The 15087-nt window shown below is 43.2% G+C and overlaps 1 protein-coding gene across 1 annotated transcript; it reads left to right on the forward strand.

Moving 5' to 3' along the window:
* The first annotated feature begins 6154 nt into the window (after nt 1-6154).
* LOC111270573 (calmodulin) lies at nt 6155-14433 on the forward strand. The gene has a single exon (XM_022850852.2). The coding sequence runs from the start codon at nt 7770-7772 to the stop codon at nt 8217-8219; it is 450 nt and encodes a 149-aa protein (XP_022706587.1). The 5' UTR covers nt 6155-7769; the 3' UTR covers nt 8220-14433.
* Nucleotides 14434-15087: the final 654 nt, after the last annotated feature.

The raw sequence follows: 15087 nt of genomic DNA on the forward strand, positions 1-15087 counted from the left end.
GCGAACGAGCACAATATCATTGTAACGAAACCCACTTTTTGCTGTGATGTTATGCATATATACATACGACACTAGCTATATATACACGTATAGCTAGTGTCGTCGTAGTTCAGGGTAGTCGGGCCACTGCTATCAGACGCGTCCATCAGAGAAAGTCAAATTTTTTTGTTTTGTGTGAACGGGTATTCGTAAGCTTACTACTGGTAACGTGACGACGATCTGCTAAGCTGTTACTGCTATTATTTCAGTATAAGCAATCTCAGCGCTTTCAAACAATACAATATTCACTTATTTTTTGCGCCTCCTTGCAGTAGTTCCTATTTTTCGCTGCTGCGCTTTCGCCTGCCGTGAATTCTTGGGATGGAGAATGGCCTATCGTGTTGTTCGTTTCGCAGACAGCCGTCGACTACGGCCGCCGAATGTGGAAAGCCTAAATGATAGGGCGGCAAACGCAATTGGAAAGCAAAGCGATTTCACTTTGCTACCGGTGGCCGAGACTGCGTCGCTGGCTATCCGTCCATTTGCTGCTTTCCAAAGAAGAATCAACGTTCAACCCAGACAGAATAAACTCGAACATATAAATTCGAATCGGTGGTCAATTGGCAGCGACGAAGTGGGATATGGTGCAATGGCACGAGCGATCTCTGAACGTTTTCATGCGCGCGCACACGACTGAATATCTGAAGCCACCATTCGATCTGACCAATTCTGGTTTTTCTTGGCAGTAGTTTTCTTTTTTTTTTTTTTTTTTTTTTTTAATGAATCTAATAGCAGGAGCAAGAGATCCAAGTTTTACTGTTGCTAAATCTTTGCTCGCACACGAAGCCGCCAGTTGAAATTTTATAATCAGCAATAGCCGTGAGTGTTTCCCTGAAGCCGAGCTGAGTCCCGGATGTGGAAAAGTCGAGCGAGAGAACGATGAGCGCTCTGGTGTCGCCGATTTACCAGAGCTAAATGCGGGCACTGTTTCTGGGGTTTACCGTTCAGTACAGAGATCGAACTCTCGGATGATGCGCTAGCCATTGTTTTGAAAAGTACATGCGTATATCGTTAGTTAACCCTCGTAGCTGATTTCGTAAAGCTGTCGTTCATACCTCTCAGAGCTATAATATGCAATTGGAGCTTGTTGCTGTTAAATCGATAAAGGCTCTGAGCAGACCGTGAACCTGAGTAGGATTAAGTAATAAAAGAGCATGTACCTTGATAAACGTAACTGGACAGTGAGCTGAGCCCAAAACGCTCTGCGTTTTCAAAGACCAGAACTGATTTCTAAAAGCTGCACTGAATTTTAACCTGCAACTGCATGTCTTTGGCGTCCAATGAAATACAATTACTCGTACTGTATAGTAACGGTACGTGAGAAAGCTACAGCCAATGAGTTACAGACAACGCGTGTGATAAGCTGTCAGTCGTACTAAAGCAGTGAGTCGGACGCAGGGCAAATTCGAAGCGTCGATCAGCTTTTTCGAGTATCTGTCAAAAACCAAAGCAGTCTTCAATTGATAGCCGTTAATAATAGCTGAGAGAAAGGCACATCTCCGTATGCATAACGAGAGAACTCGGTTCGCTTTCAATAACCTTTAGGTTGCGAAGAGTATGACTGCACCATATCCAACAAATCTTCAGTTGATAGAAATATCTACAAAGTCAATACGTACACATATTACAATCTTTAGACATCTTTAAGGTAAGCTTATAGAATAGAGTAATTCTCAGAAAACAAGCTTCGAAAATCTGCTGTGATTGTTGATTCGTTTAGTAGCAGGTCCCGTCGTGTAAATACCAGAACAAGGAGGATCGATATTGCTGTTTGTTTCGTTAAACCAGTGTCAAAGCTTATAGAGTTGCTGATTTAAGGGAACGGTGCCCGGACTCAACATCCTTTATAGGTAGTATTCAACAGAAAGGCGAACAGCCACGTTTTCTTAATCTCTGCCTCTTTAAAAGCTCTATTCAATTCACAACCATAGGTCAATTTATCGAATTATACTTGAAAGTTACTAAAAACGTACTGGTAGGTTATAAAAAAAATCCTAACCCCTATAAGCCTTCGTGAAGCAGCTCTTTCCCTAAATTCGACCTCCACTGTGAATTTTCGTGCACGCAGACGCAGACACACACACACACACACACATATATATATTCCGACGTGTCTAGTATATAGCCGTTAGTTCCTGACATGTTGAGATATCCGGATCCTGAGAACCCCAATAGCTCAAAAAGAAAGCGGTATGAAGCATCTTGTGTGTTCGGAAATAGTTCAGGTTGCGCTCACGTCCTAGAATCAACCAGTCCTTTTCTAAGAATTCTACGGGTCGCGGATATATGCGGGCAATATGTATTTCACCCAATTTGGAAATTCTTCAGTAACCTGTTGCCTGCTAGCAGTGGTGTTAATCGGCAGGAAAGTGATTGCTAACTCCATTTAACTATTTCATAGGACCCAGCGGAATACCCTAACATGAACAATGACTTACTCATTATAGCATTACCCACTTGGCCTGTGATATAGAAAAAATTATCCAGTGTTCAGAGTCAGCCACTAGAATCGCATTAGCACTACTTTAATGGGAGTCCCTTGCAAAGCAGTGCATCAGCTGACCCTTTAAGCGGTTCACTAGAATCCAAAACATAGGTATTAGCCAGCGTGGCTACAGACGGGAAGGTCTACACAACCTGCTTTTCTTCCTCGTCTCTCGGGATCACCATCATTTAATCTCGTAATTCGTTCAATATACTTCAATGTAAACTATGGTATAGAGTAATAGTTATATTACTGTACCTATCTCGTTGATATATTTTCGCGTTAGCTTATTCTACGTTAGCTGTGACTGGAACGCCGACGATCTGTTTCTTTTAATCTGCCAAAAGGTTTTCCATGTTTGATGTTTTACTCTACGTTCCGTTAGTTCGCTGACTTTCAGATTGGCAGGCTATAACACACAAGGTTTGATCATTTCAAAGCAGGTAATGCACGCTGGGTACCTGTTCAAACAATACAATTTTCACAGAAACGTACATTTAATGATATATCGATGTGAACTTGGCTCATTACCGCCTTTGTATATTCTTAAGTGACAGCGTGAAGTTCGTTTGAAACAAAGCAGACGAGACAGAACTTGCTAGTCTCAGTCTACGGCCATGTATTGCGTAGAACTTCGCGTGAAGACGTCGAGTCCATTCCGGCTACGTTAGCCAGTAGTTTTAGGCTTGAGAAACACGCTGTCCAAGCTGTTAGATAGATATAGAAATTATGCGTAACAATCGCAATACTGGTCGTTTCTGTGTGTAGGACGCGTGATAAACTGCTGAAGACTAATTGGATGATCGAAATTCTCTTCGCATATGTGTAAGTGCTTACTCTAGCATGCGTGTTTGTGTGAGCAAAAACCCAGAGAGAGTATCGCTTGGCATCGAAGGGGCGTGCTTATAAAAAAAAAACAAATCTGAAAAGCATAGGTATAAAGTAGTTACTCTACCGCCGTAAGTTATACCAACACAGTCTCGAATGTGATTATTAAAACTGCTAATTTTCATTCAAGCATATTATGTAGTATCTTCGGATCCAATGTATCTATAAGGTTCTTTCTTGTAAGCGAACCCCGTTTTCTTAGAGGCCTGTATTAAAGAAAATCTTATATATTATCCTACTTGAGACCTAATTGCGCACACATCTTTTACTCTAATAATCTGGGGAATACTACACTGTCTAACCTACCAGAATAGCCAGCTATAATATTTCGCGCATGGTCATCTGTTCCCTACTTTTTTGAAACGGTAAAGAAGTCAGTCATTAAATCACCAAGGGGTAACGATACGAAAGTCACGGGGTAGCCGCGGGGCAAAATCCGCAAAGTAAACTACTTCAGTGCAAGTTACAGCAACGTCTGCTCCTTTGAGGCCATCGGCGCACTGATACAAGTAACGTAGGTATATTCTGCTCCTCGAGACGTTCGTGTTCGTCGTACTCTGTTTAGTTCACCGAAGATCACTAGCCGCTATACAATAAATGAGTAATTAAGTGTGTCAAATACAATAAATATAGAGGAGTTTTATCGGGGAGCGCCATCACGATGATGGTCAACATCGTAACTGTCATCGCTTGGCTTTGTCGTAACCTAATAGAGTTCTATTAGCGCAAGCGTCCCATCAGTGGACCAAATAAGCACAGAACCCAGACAATAATATTGCCACGGCAAGCTTGTTTTTTTTGCTTTTCCGCCAGTCATCGCTAATCGACAACGATTTGCTATCCGTTTTACTCACCAGCGGTACACCGTTGCGATAAGCAACGATCATGCACTCGATCTCACCGTTGCCTTATAAAGAGCGAGCTCTTGCTTATGTCTTGCGGTTCCTTGCATTGCTGAAGCTACGACTGCTTTTATGTGTACGATCATAATTTTCGGCCGAACCTTCTTTCAACTTCGGCTGTCATTATCACGTAGACGCTGTTTCATGATGCCAGGCAACCGGTCATACCGTCGCTAATACATGAACCAGGGTACGGGCCTTGTTACAGCTGGGTTCGCAAGTCTGAGAAGAACGCTGCCTTGGTAATGGTGGATACGGCGGCAATGGCGAGCACATTGGCTGTTCTCGCCTCTTGTGCAAAATACTGCGCCTATTCACTTCATCCGTTGTTCAGAAGGTTGCGAACTTATGCTGTACACTACTCGCGGTACTCCACGAATTACTGCAATAGTCTCAGTAAAGAGACTTGTAACAGCAAGCAGAAAACTGCTCAGCCTGATGATCTGATTGCATCGGACAGCGCTAGGCGGAAGATAATAGGTTCGGGAAATTAGGCGACCGACAGCCGGTAGCCCTGTACGCATACTATGCTTCCTTGACAAAACTTCTACCTTTCCCAGGTCAGAGCTGTTTCGTTACGGCAGACGGCGTCATGCGAAAAGGATCTTCATCGACAAACTAGGGACCTTTATAATCGTGTTCTGGCAAATCGCGATGAGATTTTTAGTAAAGATTAAACTCAACAGAAATCAAATAGCCAAGGGCAAAATATTAGTTCATGATTTTTTTTCTATTTATGGCTTTTTTAGGGAGAATCGGTGTGACTTGGTCGGTAGTTTGTAGCAACTGAACAGAATAAAAATAACTTCGAATGACTTGTGACCAGTAATATCCACAGTTTCTATTTCCATAGTTCTGCTTGACGAGAAACGTTCAGTTCTCGAATTTGCGGTTTTATTCGAAGTTGTTCAATTTAATGGAAGCAAGTCTCTTTCTACCTAAATTGAATACTATAGTCCAATGGGAGATTTTTATCCTGCAACAAGTAACGAGTAGCTGTTCTCAGCGTCAAAATTTCCTATTATTTCATTTTGACCATTTAAAAATGGCTGACTTATTTTGATTTTAGCCTACCAGAATCCACTGATGCAGGTCTCTACTTTTACCTAAAAGTTCGACCGAAAGCTTCGGTGTTGAATTCGAACAATCGCGTTTGCGCCATAGAAACAATTCGGTGTTTTTCTGTCAGTGGAGCATTATGAAAAATGAAACGAACGACCAGAAATCGCTAAGCAGTTTCTGCCTTAGTTGACGCTGGCATTGCAACGTCATGCCAACGGATGGCTTTATTGTTGAAAAATCTCAACAGAACGAATAAAGGCTGCATAAAAAAGCTTAAAGAACTTAGCCATGATTATCGGAATCACCAGTCCCAAAACGTTGCACTGTAGTTTAATCTGTTTCCTCAAAAATGAAACAGATGCACGCGATCGTTGTAAATGCAAACTAAGTCCACTTTGCGGAGCCATCTCGTGCTGTAACTCACGAGGGAACAGGCTGGGTTTCCTTTCGTGCCCCGACCTGGAACTTTACAGGTCTGGGCATGAAATTGTGCACTACGGACATCTGGCTACTGACGTTAGTATTTACATAAACACGTTCACCTATTGCATTTGTGTAGGACGATCTAATCGCTGTTAGGTAAAGTATTGGCAATTTCACCAAAGTATTTTCTTTATCTTGGGGCAAAACATGTTTATAAAGAAAGAAAAAATTTTAAGTTGTTAACTGGTCAACCGTACGACGAGATTTCACCCTAGTCCTCGTAATAAGGTCTACCTATATAGGGTTAGGATCCCTCTCTATGTGCGTGGCATAACATAAACTGATTTAAGTTGTCTGTGGACGTATTTTTATTAGCCTTCTACAGATAAACGTTAGCTCGAACATATCCAAGTAACCAAAATTCGGCTAGAAAGTGTCCTCTTTTCCAGCTTAACGATAAGCAAACTTGCTCCGGTAACTATGAAGTGTTCCGTATAGGGCCAACACGTCCCTTTTTCGGCATCATCTTCGTCTACAGAAGAGCGTAACACCTGGCGCTCTTAATTGGATACTCAGTCATCATAAGTTGCTATAATAAGGCAGCGGCGGGCCAGTTACTAACCTTCATCGTCACACAATAACGTAGCAAGCCGGAGCCTACTTTCAGCTGCTTGCATAAAATAGTCTATACCCTCAAGACGGTAACACTTGCTGATCATTTAACAGTAGCACTCCGTTTGCGAACTGCTTGCGTCGTTTGTACTGTGCCCTAATTTCCATTGCGTTCTATCTGGCTTTACGCACACAAAAAAAAAATTACCATCCTTAACTGCCATACCGTTGCTCATGACATTTTTACCCATTGAAATTAACTTGTAATCGTCTGCTTATTGTTAAAACCGGTGCGTTTCGCGCGTTGCCTGACGTCACGGTATCGCTACTAGTTCTATACTTGGGTTGCGACACTCAATCGTTTGCTTGCTCTTTTTTGTTGTGACTCTGCCTAGCCGGCATAATCGCCACCGGCCTTCCCGCGTCAATCGCAGTAGTGGTAGCTGTTCCTCGTAGCGTAGCGATAACAGCCGCCGCGACGCTAGTTATCGAATCGCCCGCAAGGGCGCTCCAGTCGTTCTTTGCCGCAATGAGCAAGATCATCCGGCAGCAATGGTCCGGCAAAATGGCGTCTACCATTGTTTAGCCCATTTTCGCGCTGTGTCTGTCGGCGACTGCGGAAGTACTGAGCTAGCTGAGTCGTGGTGCTTAGAAGGCAGTGGCAGTGAGTGGCATCAGCGGTAATAAGTGAGGGACAACAGCCGGAGAGTCGTGTCGGTTGGTAGGTCGGTTCGTTGCCGATTAATGCCCCACATGTGAGTTACGTGCGGTGCTTGTTCCGCTGTGCATTGGACGTTACATACAGAGAGTCAGGTGCAGTTTATTTTAGACGAAAAACTACCAGCACTACCTGATACAGCGACCCAACGTAGAGAGGGAAAGAGAAAGAGCTGTTGTTTCGCTAGGTTAGTTCTGAACAATTGGATTGATTCGCAAATGTACGCTTGTACGGCTAACGGTTGAACGGACTGTGCAAACTGCGGATAGTGCGTGAACTAGCAGACAACATATCCAATAACTAACTACACGGTTATTATTGATACAAACACCTAGTTCAGACAGACAATTTCGGTTTGCTTTGTTGGCACTATAAGGAGTAAGTGATATTGTTTTTTGTTTATCAGTCGGCCTAGTATTGTCGGTGCACTTACGGATAACAGGAGAGGCAGTACAAAGGCAACTCGATTCACTATCGTTCACGGGCGCTAATACAGCGAAATATTAATAGGCAAAGCAAGCAAGCCAGCCAGCCAAGCCCAAACCCCGGGCGAAACGCAGATACCAACAGCGCTGAAGTGCGTGGCAAACGACAACGGGACAGTAGGGCATAAGCTAGACAGCATATAGCTTTTCTAACCATGGCTGATCAGCTAACTGAGGAACAGATCGCCGAGTTCAAAGAGGCGTTCAGCCTGTTTGACAAGGACGGAGATGGCACGATCACGACAAAGGAGCTCGGTACGGTAATGCGATCTCTCGGCCAGAACCCCACTGAGGCTGAACTGCAGGACATGATCAACGAGGTCGACGCCGACGGCTCCGGAACGATAGATTTCCCTGAGTTCCTCACAATGATGGCAAGAAAGATGAAGGACACCGACTCGGAGGAGGAGATCCGAGAGGCGTTCCGCGTATTCGACAAGGATGGCAACGGTTTCATTTCGGCGGCCGAGCTCAGGCACGTTATGACCAACCTTGGCGAGAAGCTTACGGACGAGGAGGTAGATGAGATGATTCGGGAGGCAGATATTGACGGTGATGGTCAGGTCAACTACGAGGAGTTCGTCACCATGATGACGTCCAAGTAAATATATGATAATGTTGGCTGTCTCGTGTAATGTCGTGAGAAAGAAAGCGCGCGCGAAAGAAAGAGAGAAAGGAATAGAAAACTATAAATAGCTTGTTGTTAAAGCAACGCAACAACAAGCTGTAAGCAACAAACAATATTTACGAAGTATACGATAATGAAAGTCGACAGGGAAGCAAGCACGGATATATATGAAAACTAAGCGAAATGACGTCGTCATCATCACCAGCAGCAGCAGCAGCAGCAGCAGCAGCACCACCACCACCACCACCATCACGACCACCACCACCACCACCACCATCACGACCACCACCACCAACCACCACCACCAACCACCACCACCACCACAACCACCACCAGTAGTAACTGAGTGAGGTCAATAACATCTACCAAATCGTATCGAACGAATAAGGAAAAGGCCGCACTACAAATGAGTTCAAGTAGCATTGCATGTAGTAGCACACAACCTGCCTGCCTGCCCACCTTAGAGCTCGATAGCCACCCCCAGAGTCCCTGAGAGTAGACGATAGTGCCTTTGTTACGTTGGGTAATCGCCATTTGTAGCTGGCGCCTGCTATATCGCGTCTTCGAAAACTGTAATACTACCAGCTCCTCTCATTTCGACTACGTGCCGTTGCCACGGCGTGCAGAGACTTCGCGGCAGACATCGTTTAAATCTTTGTTGTCGTCGGGTGTTTGGTGGCCCGCTTATTTTTCATTCGGTTCAGACTGACATCGTCGCCATCGCTATACTGGTATATACTGTACGCGACGATGCAACTTTATTAGATTATTCTAGCACAAGTACAACAATTATGTATAATAAACCTAATGTAATGGGCTTGCAAATAATAATCCTTCAGCTTCAGACATTGACGGCCACGACTATTTGACATGGTGATGACAACAACTACAATGACAACAGTAACAACGTTAATACCAGCAATAAGTTAAGAAAGAAGCCATACATGTGGTGGTGCATTATCGTCTTCCATATGCAGTCGAAGTTCTTGTATGGAACGCTTTTTCCGATGCCTTCTTTGCCCATGTTCTTTAAGTCTACTTGGTCATTGTCGGTTTTGTTTTTTAGCATCTGATGGCATCACTACTGCCACATGCCTGCCATTATTAGCACAGCTCCCTGTCCGCACTCCGAGTCGCTGCTGTTGTTATGTTGATGCTGGTTATTATTGAGAAGGAGGGAGCAGTGAGATCGGCTTTGTGCAGATGCTGTAAGTCTGCCGTGTGGTGCCGTTGTGAATGCTAATGCTGTTGGCATTATACAACACCGATACAGTCAGTCCTCTCTGCAATGCCGGCTGCCAGTGAACAGGCAAATAAGCCGAAAGACAGGCAACTGGCCAATCGGAAAGCCAGCCCGGCTAGCTGGCAGGCTGGCTTACGCTATAGGCTCGGTTAGCACTAGTGGTTATAGTGGTTGTAGGCACATAGTAGCGAGTTCAGTCTTTGGAAGTCCGAGAACGAAGGGCCCGAAGGCAGCGCCCGTAGCAGCAATACGCATCGCTGCCACTATACAGCTGCGCCAATGATGAGGCGATGGTGGTTCTGCGACGAAATAGTGTGCGCGGCCGTTTAGATGGTCGAACGAAATCGAAAAGAGAAGTAACAATGCAACAGCGCAGGGAAACAAGAGATGAAGCAAGTTAGACGACCATAGTAATGACAACGGTCACAATGCTACCATGAACAGGAGAGGCTGAGCTGCATCACACACACACACATACGCACGCACGCACGCATGCACAGACACATAGAATTGTGTGTGCTGGCCATGGCAGCAATGCAACGACCAGAGGCGTCTGTGCTCTCAAAGGATATGCGTACAACATACAGGACACATGAAAAAGAGAAAAGTATAAGCTCGAGCGTCACTACTATCACTTTTGCAGCACCGGCACCATACAACTGCAGCGGCTGCTATGGACTGCGGCGGCACTAGGCAACTAGGAGGAGAATAACGTTCGGAAAAGATTTGAAGAAGGAAGTAGAAAAGGCTGTGGCTGCTTCGGCCGCCGCCGCTGCTGCTGCTGTTGATGTCTTCAAGGGCAGCAGGCGCTAGTTGAAGGGGCCGCCGAGGATGCCGGAGGCAATACCTAATTCGACTGATAACGATTTCTGTTTACCGAGCCGGAGAAAGACCAGCAGAATGAATGTTTTGGACCCCTGGCGCTGATGGGGGCGCTGGCTGTAGCTCTGGCGTTTATGTCGCCGTTGGTTGATGCTTGTCCTCGTAAACCTAAGCGCGTAACAATTGCATGTTAACGCTGTTAGCGTTGTATGCGTCTTGGACGAACTACGTCTGTCTATTCTATTGAATTTGAGCAATGAAAAATCTATCTGTAGATGTAGCACTTTCTGCTGGCCGCGAGCGATTTTCTCGAACAGGAACTGACTGCGAATACGAGGACATCAGCACCATCACCACCATTGCGTATGATCAGTCCATATACAGAGTTAGTGCCCGAACGGATGACGTATTGTAATCAATGCCTAAGGTTCCCGGCTGATTTTCGTTGACTTGCAGCGCTCGGCAAAGTTTACGAGAGAGCTGGGAATGCGTGACGTTAAAGCTATGATAGCCGCCAGAACATCACGAACAACCGTACCTCCACGTCTTCCCTTCTTGTCTCAGCCTTCCTCACCGGAGTGAAATAGAATCGTCGTGATGATGACGATTCAAATGGACTTGGAGGATGCTATTATGTCTGTGCTATGCTATGCGATGCTAGGTATTATATATTGATTATAGCGGCGATAAGGGAGATAATGGAAACGTCGGGGGAGGTGAGGGGAACGACATGATGGTAAAAGTTGAAACAAGCAAGGTTTTTAGCGTTATGATGTTTAATTAAAGTGCTAAAGCAATGGTGAGAATCCAAACAGTGACGACATTGGTGAAGATTCATTGGCTATTATTGTAGAACGAAGGTGTTGACACGCAAATCGAATGGCAAGTTGGGTTGCAGACCGATCACGATTAAAGATGCTGAAAGTTGCATAGGCAAAACAGTGTGCTTGAAGAATATAGAAGGCTTTCTATAGAAATCTCTCCGTATCTGCGACTGATTGGAAAAATTCAACAGCATTCAATAGAAGTGTTAAGCTGTACGTCTTCGTTCGCTATATGTTTTTGCAGCCGAGGGGAAGCACCGAATTGAAGATGTCCTTCACTGCGAAGCGTACTAATATGTATGTGTCTACGGGGATACGTTATCAAAGTGAAAAAAATCTGTTTTGTCATTGTTCGGCCTGGATGTTCACGATTTGCAGTGTGCTTTCACGTACAAAAAAAACGGTTAGTAAAAAGAACGAAGGATTGTCGATTTGCTTATGCAAGAGACTGTAGAAGAGACCGGAGGTGCGGTTACCGGAAGAGGCTCTATTCATAGCACGAATCAAGAACAATAGAGCTACAAAGGCTGTTTATTCAAAATGAGTTATGATTGAGACGTTAATAAATATCGAAAGAAAGGAAGATGATGACATGCTGGCCATGGCGTGCGAGTGACGCCAGGTTTACGTTGCCAAGTTGTGGATCCTCAGGTGTTTAGACACGAGAAAAGGACATCTCAAACTAGGCCTTTCTCCAATTGCAGCATCCATCTGCTACTTACAAATTAAAAAAGAAGCCGCATCTGAATTGAGTTATACATATATTAAACTCTTCCGTCTGCGCTGTCGCTGCTGAAACTGCTTTCCATAAAGATGAAAGAATAGCCATTATTGGTATTGTTCCTTTTTATACCTCGTTCTCATTAGAATAACAACAACAATGATGATAATAACAATATAAATGATAATGACACTATTAAGGTAAAATAAAATAAATATAAATATGATTAAACATGATTCTTATTATTGCTATACGATGTCGCTCGTCTATAATGTAGTTATATAAAATGAGACACAATGGAGGTTACAAGAACGCAATACAATTCAACACATTTAAGTGAGCAGAGCATCAACAAGACAACCGCTTGCCGTTCCCCTATGAGGATTACGTTCGAACATGTTTAACGGTCCTAATTAACCGATTTTCTGATCGTTTAACGACTCGTTGAGAGACGTTCTTTTCATGCACAGAATGAGAATATCTGTAGAAAATTTTGGGAAGTCTTTGCTGCTTTGATTGTTGCTAATTAAATATTAATTAGTATATATGTATGACAATATGACCATTGTCCTGCTATGTCATATCAGGTTCTCTTTGTATCAGCAACGACACCCGGTTTGTACACAGGAGAAACTCAACGAAAATAGATATTTAAAAAAACTAAGCCCTACCTTGTGAAGGTCCTAGAAACAGCTGTACGCATGTTTGACTTTAGTTAAAATCAGTTAAAATTAGGAGAACTGAGCTCACCTGATCGTTCAATGTCTCGGATAGTTCGTTGTTTATGCTTTTTGTGGAAATTTGGCAAGTTCACTTCTTCGTATTCCGTGGCTTCAGTTGCTAAAGTTACTTTTTCGTCAACTTGAATTCGTTGATCTAAGCACGCTCGCTTCTTGACAAGCAAATACCATTGCGGACACGTATATAAGCTCAATGTCGACCACTTGCCCCACAGTTAAAAAATGTTGTCGTAATAAAAACATATCGATTTCCCGGGTACCTCCATTCAAGCAGCTTACGAGAACGACCTCGTCACCGGCACGCTGCTCTCATTCGTTAGTGTCCAATAAACGGACAGAAGCAAACAAAAAAGTGGAACTCACAGAAGGTTTGAAGAGCTGCCAATTAAATATAATAGCAACTGAAGTAAGGTAAATAGTTTATCCATTAGGGGAAAACATCATTGGAAGACCGGTGTAGATCGTCATAGCAGAATGTCGAACGGGCGCGCCATCTATAAAATATTCCTATTCCATTTGCATACCTGACGGCCCGAACGAAAATATCGACATTATATTATAATAACAATCCTATAACAACTGCTTTGCAAGGCAGTCGATATTTCGGTTTGGCTTGAGGCTTATCAGGCGGCTGATTTTCCAATAAGAACGAAAAGTAGTCGAGTGACGGTCGTGTAGCGTAGCTGACCCGGCGGTCTGTCTACATGGATCTAAGTAGGCACATGGTTACAGAATAATTATATGGCCTGGGATAGGTTCAAAGCTGACCCGCAATCCTCTTATAAATGAGTTCTTTTACAGCCAAGTTGAAATTTATCTTTATTAGTGCGACGTGGGGAGTGTGAAGCAGCGATACTCGAGCAGTAGTTGTCGCTGGTTGGCCGCAGCCATTACTACTCCCTGTCTAATAACAATAATTAATGTTGAAGAGCATTATCAGATTTCAGATAAATACCTGGGTTTACCAGGCTTGCAGCTTTATTAACGGTTGATTAGAAAACGAAGGTTGACGTATCGCCTCCGTTGAGTCGTTGCACAGGTCATCAATGCATTCTCATCGTAAAAACGCAACGACGAAACAAACAGCTCAGCAAACTACCAGTGGAAAACTATTGCTGACTTCGCGTGGGCCGAGCCCTCCGTCGCCCGTTGTTAATAAGCGTATTAGCAAAACAACAACAAACAACTTTAAAGAACGATTTTATATTACTCTATTTAGTCTTTAGATCAAACAAGTATTTGCGAGAAGTTCCCTAATCAGCCAGGATAACGACGCGAGAAAAAGATTAACCTTGCTTTATTGACAGACATATTCTGTATAGAAGATAATTAAGATTATGATAAGAACGATTATCACTCGATCATCGTTACTGACTGCTATAACAATTATAATTATTGCCACAATTATGTATTTGAAACCGTAGCGTCGAAGGATGATACAACAGGAGCTTCAACAGTAACTGAATACAGAAACAAAATGTTGGAAAAACAACTAACTAAACTGCAAATAAGTTTTGCTGTTGATATAGAAGGCAAAACGCGACAGCGACAATTATATAATGGCTTGCGGATGATTGCTCAGTGGGGTCGCTGGTTGGCGTTTGGGGGCGCAGTTAGACTAAGAGTGCAAAGTTAGAAGAGGAAGGGAAACGAAAAAAATACTGCGGAGGTAGTAAAATAACCTCCCAAAAAAATAAGACAGAACACTCAGCAAAAAACACTGTAGAAGGCGGACGTAGCTTAATTATCTGGCTTCTGGCTTCTTCGTAATGACATCGCCAAGCCGACGGCGATCCTCTCTGAAATGTAAATAAAAATAAAAATTGAAAACCACGGCATAATGTGTATTTGGTTCATAAATAGCAAGCTAAATATGCTAAATTTAAGAAGCTTGGCGTTCTTTTTTTGTGCTGTATTTTTTATTGTACGGGCCTTTGAGCAGGCTTGACTTGTCTGCATTCCGTTAATTATCTCGCGGAATGTTCTAGTAAAAAAAGAGTAGATATAGCACACGTGTTTATTACTATATAGCAAAACATGTTCGTATGCCCTCAGCAAACTTAGTGTTTCACCTTAAGCGTTACTAAAACGCTAACCCAACATCATTTCCGAGGTTAAACGTTGTTCTGATTTTTTGAAAATGATCTAAGCTTGATTTGGGCAATCGGCAATCTTACCAGCCCTGAAAAATTCTATTTTTATCTAATCAGTTTTTTTGTGTTTAGACATTTCATACATTTTCTCTCAATGTATAGCTGCTATGAGCTTATGCTGTGTTTGTTTTCCCATGATTTTTACAAGCTCGTTGATATTAAAAAAAAAAAAGACTGTTTATTCAACATACTGAATTTAAGCTACAGTTTATGTAACACAGGCTTTTTCAAACGTTTTAATTTATTAAGCGTAAAATTAATAAGTGGTTGTAAAATGTGTGGCCATTTCTAGTGCGTTTCTAAGTGCTAACTTTGTAGAAGGATCTCAGCCGAGAATACTTT

The sequence above is a fragment of the Varroa jacobsoni genome, unplaced genomic scaffold (assembly GCF_002532875.2).
Source record: "Varroa jacobsoni isolate VJ856 unplaced genomic scaffold, vjacob_1.0 contig00006, whole genome shotgun sequence".
In the NCBI taxonomy this organism is placed as follows: Eukaryota; Metazoa; Arthropoda; class Arachnida; order Mesostigmata; family Varroidae; genus Varroa; species Varroa jacobsoni.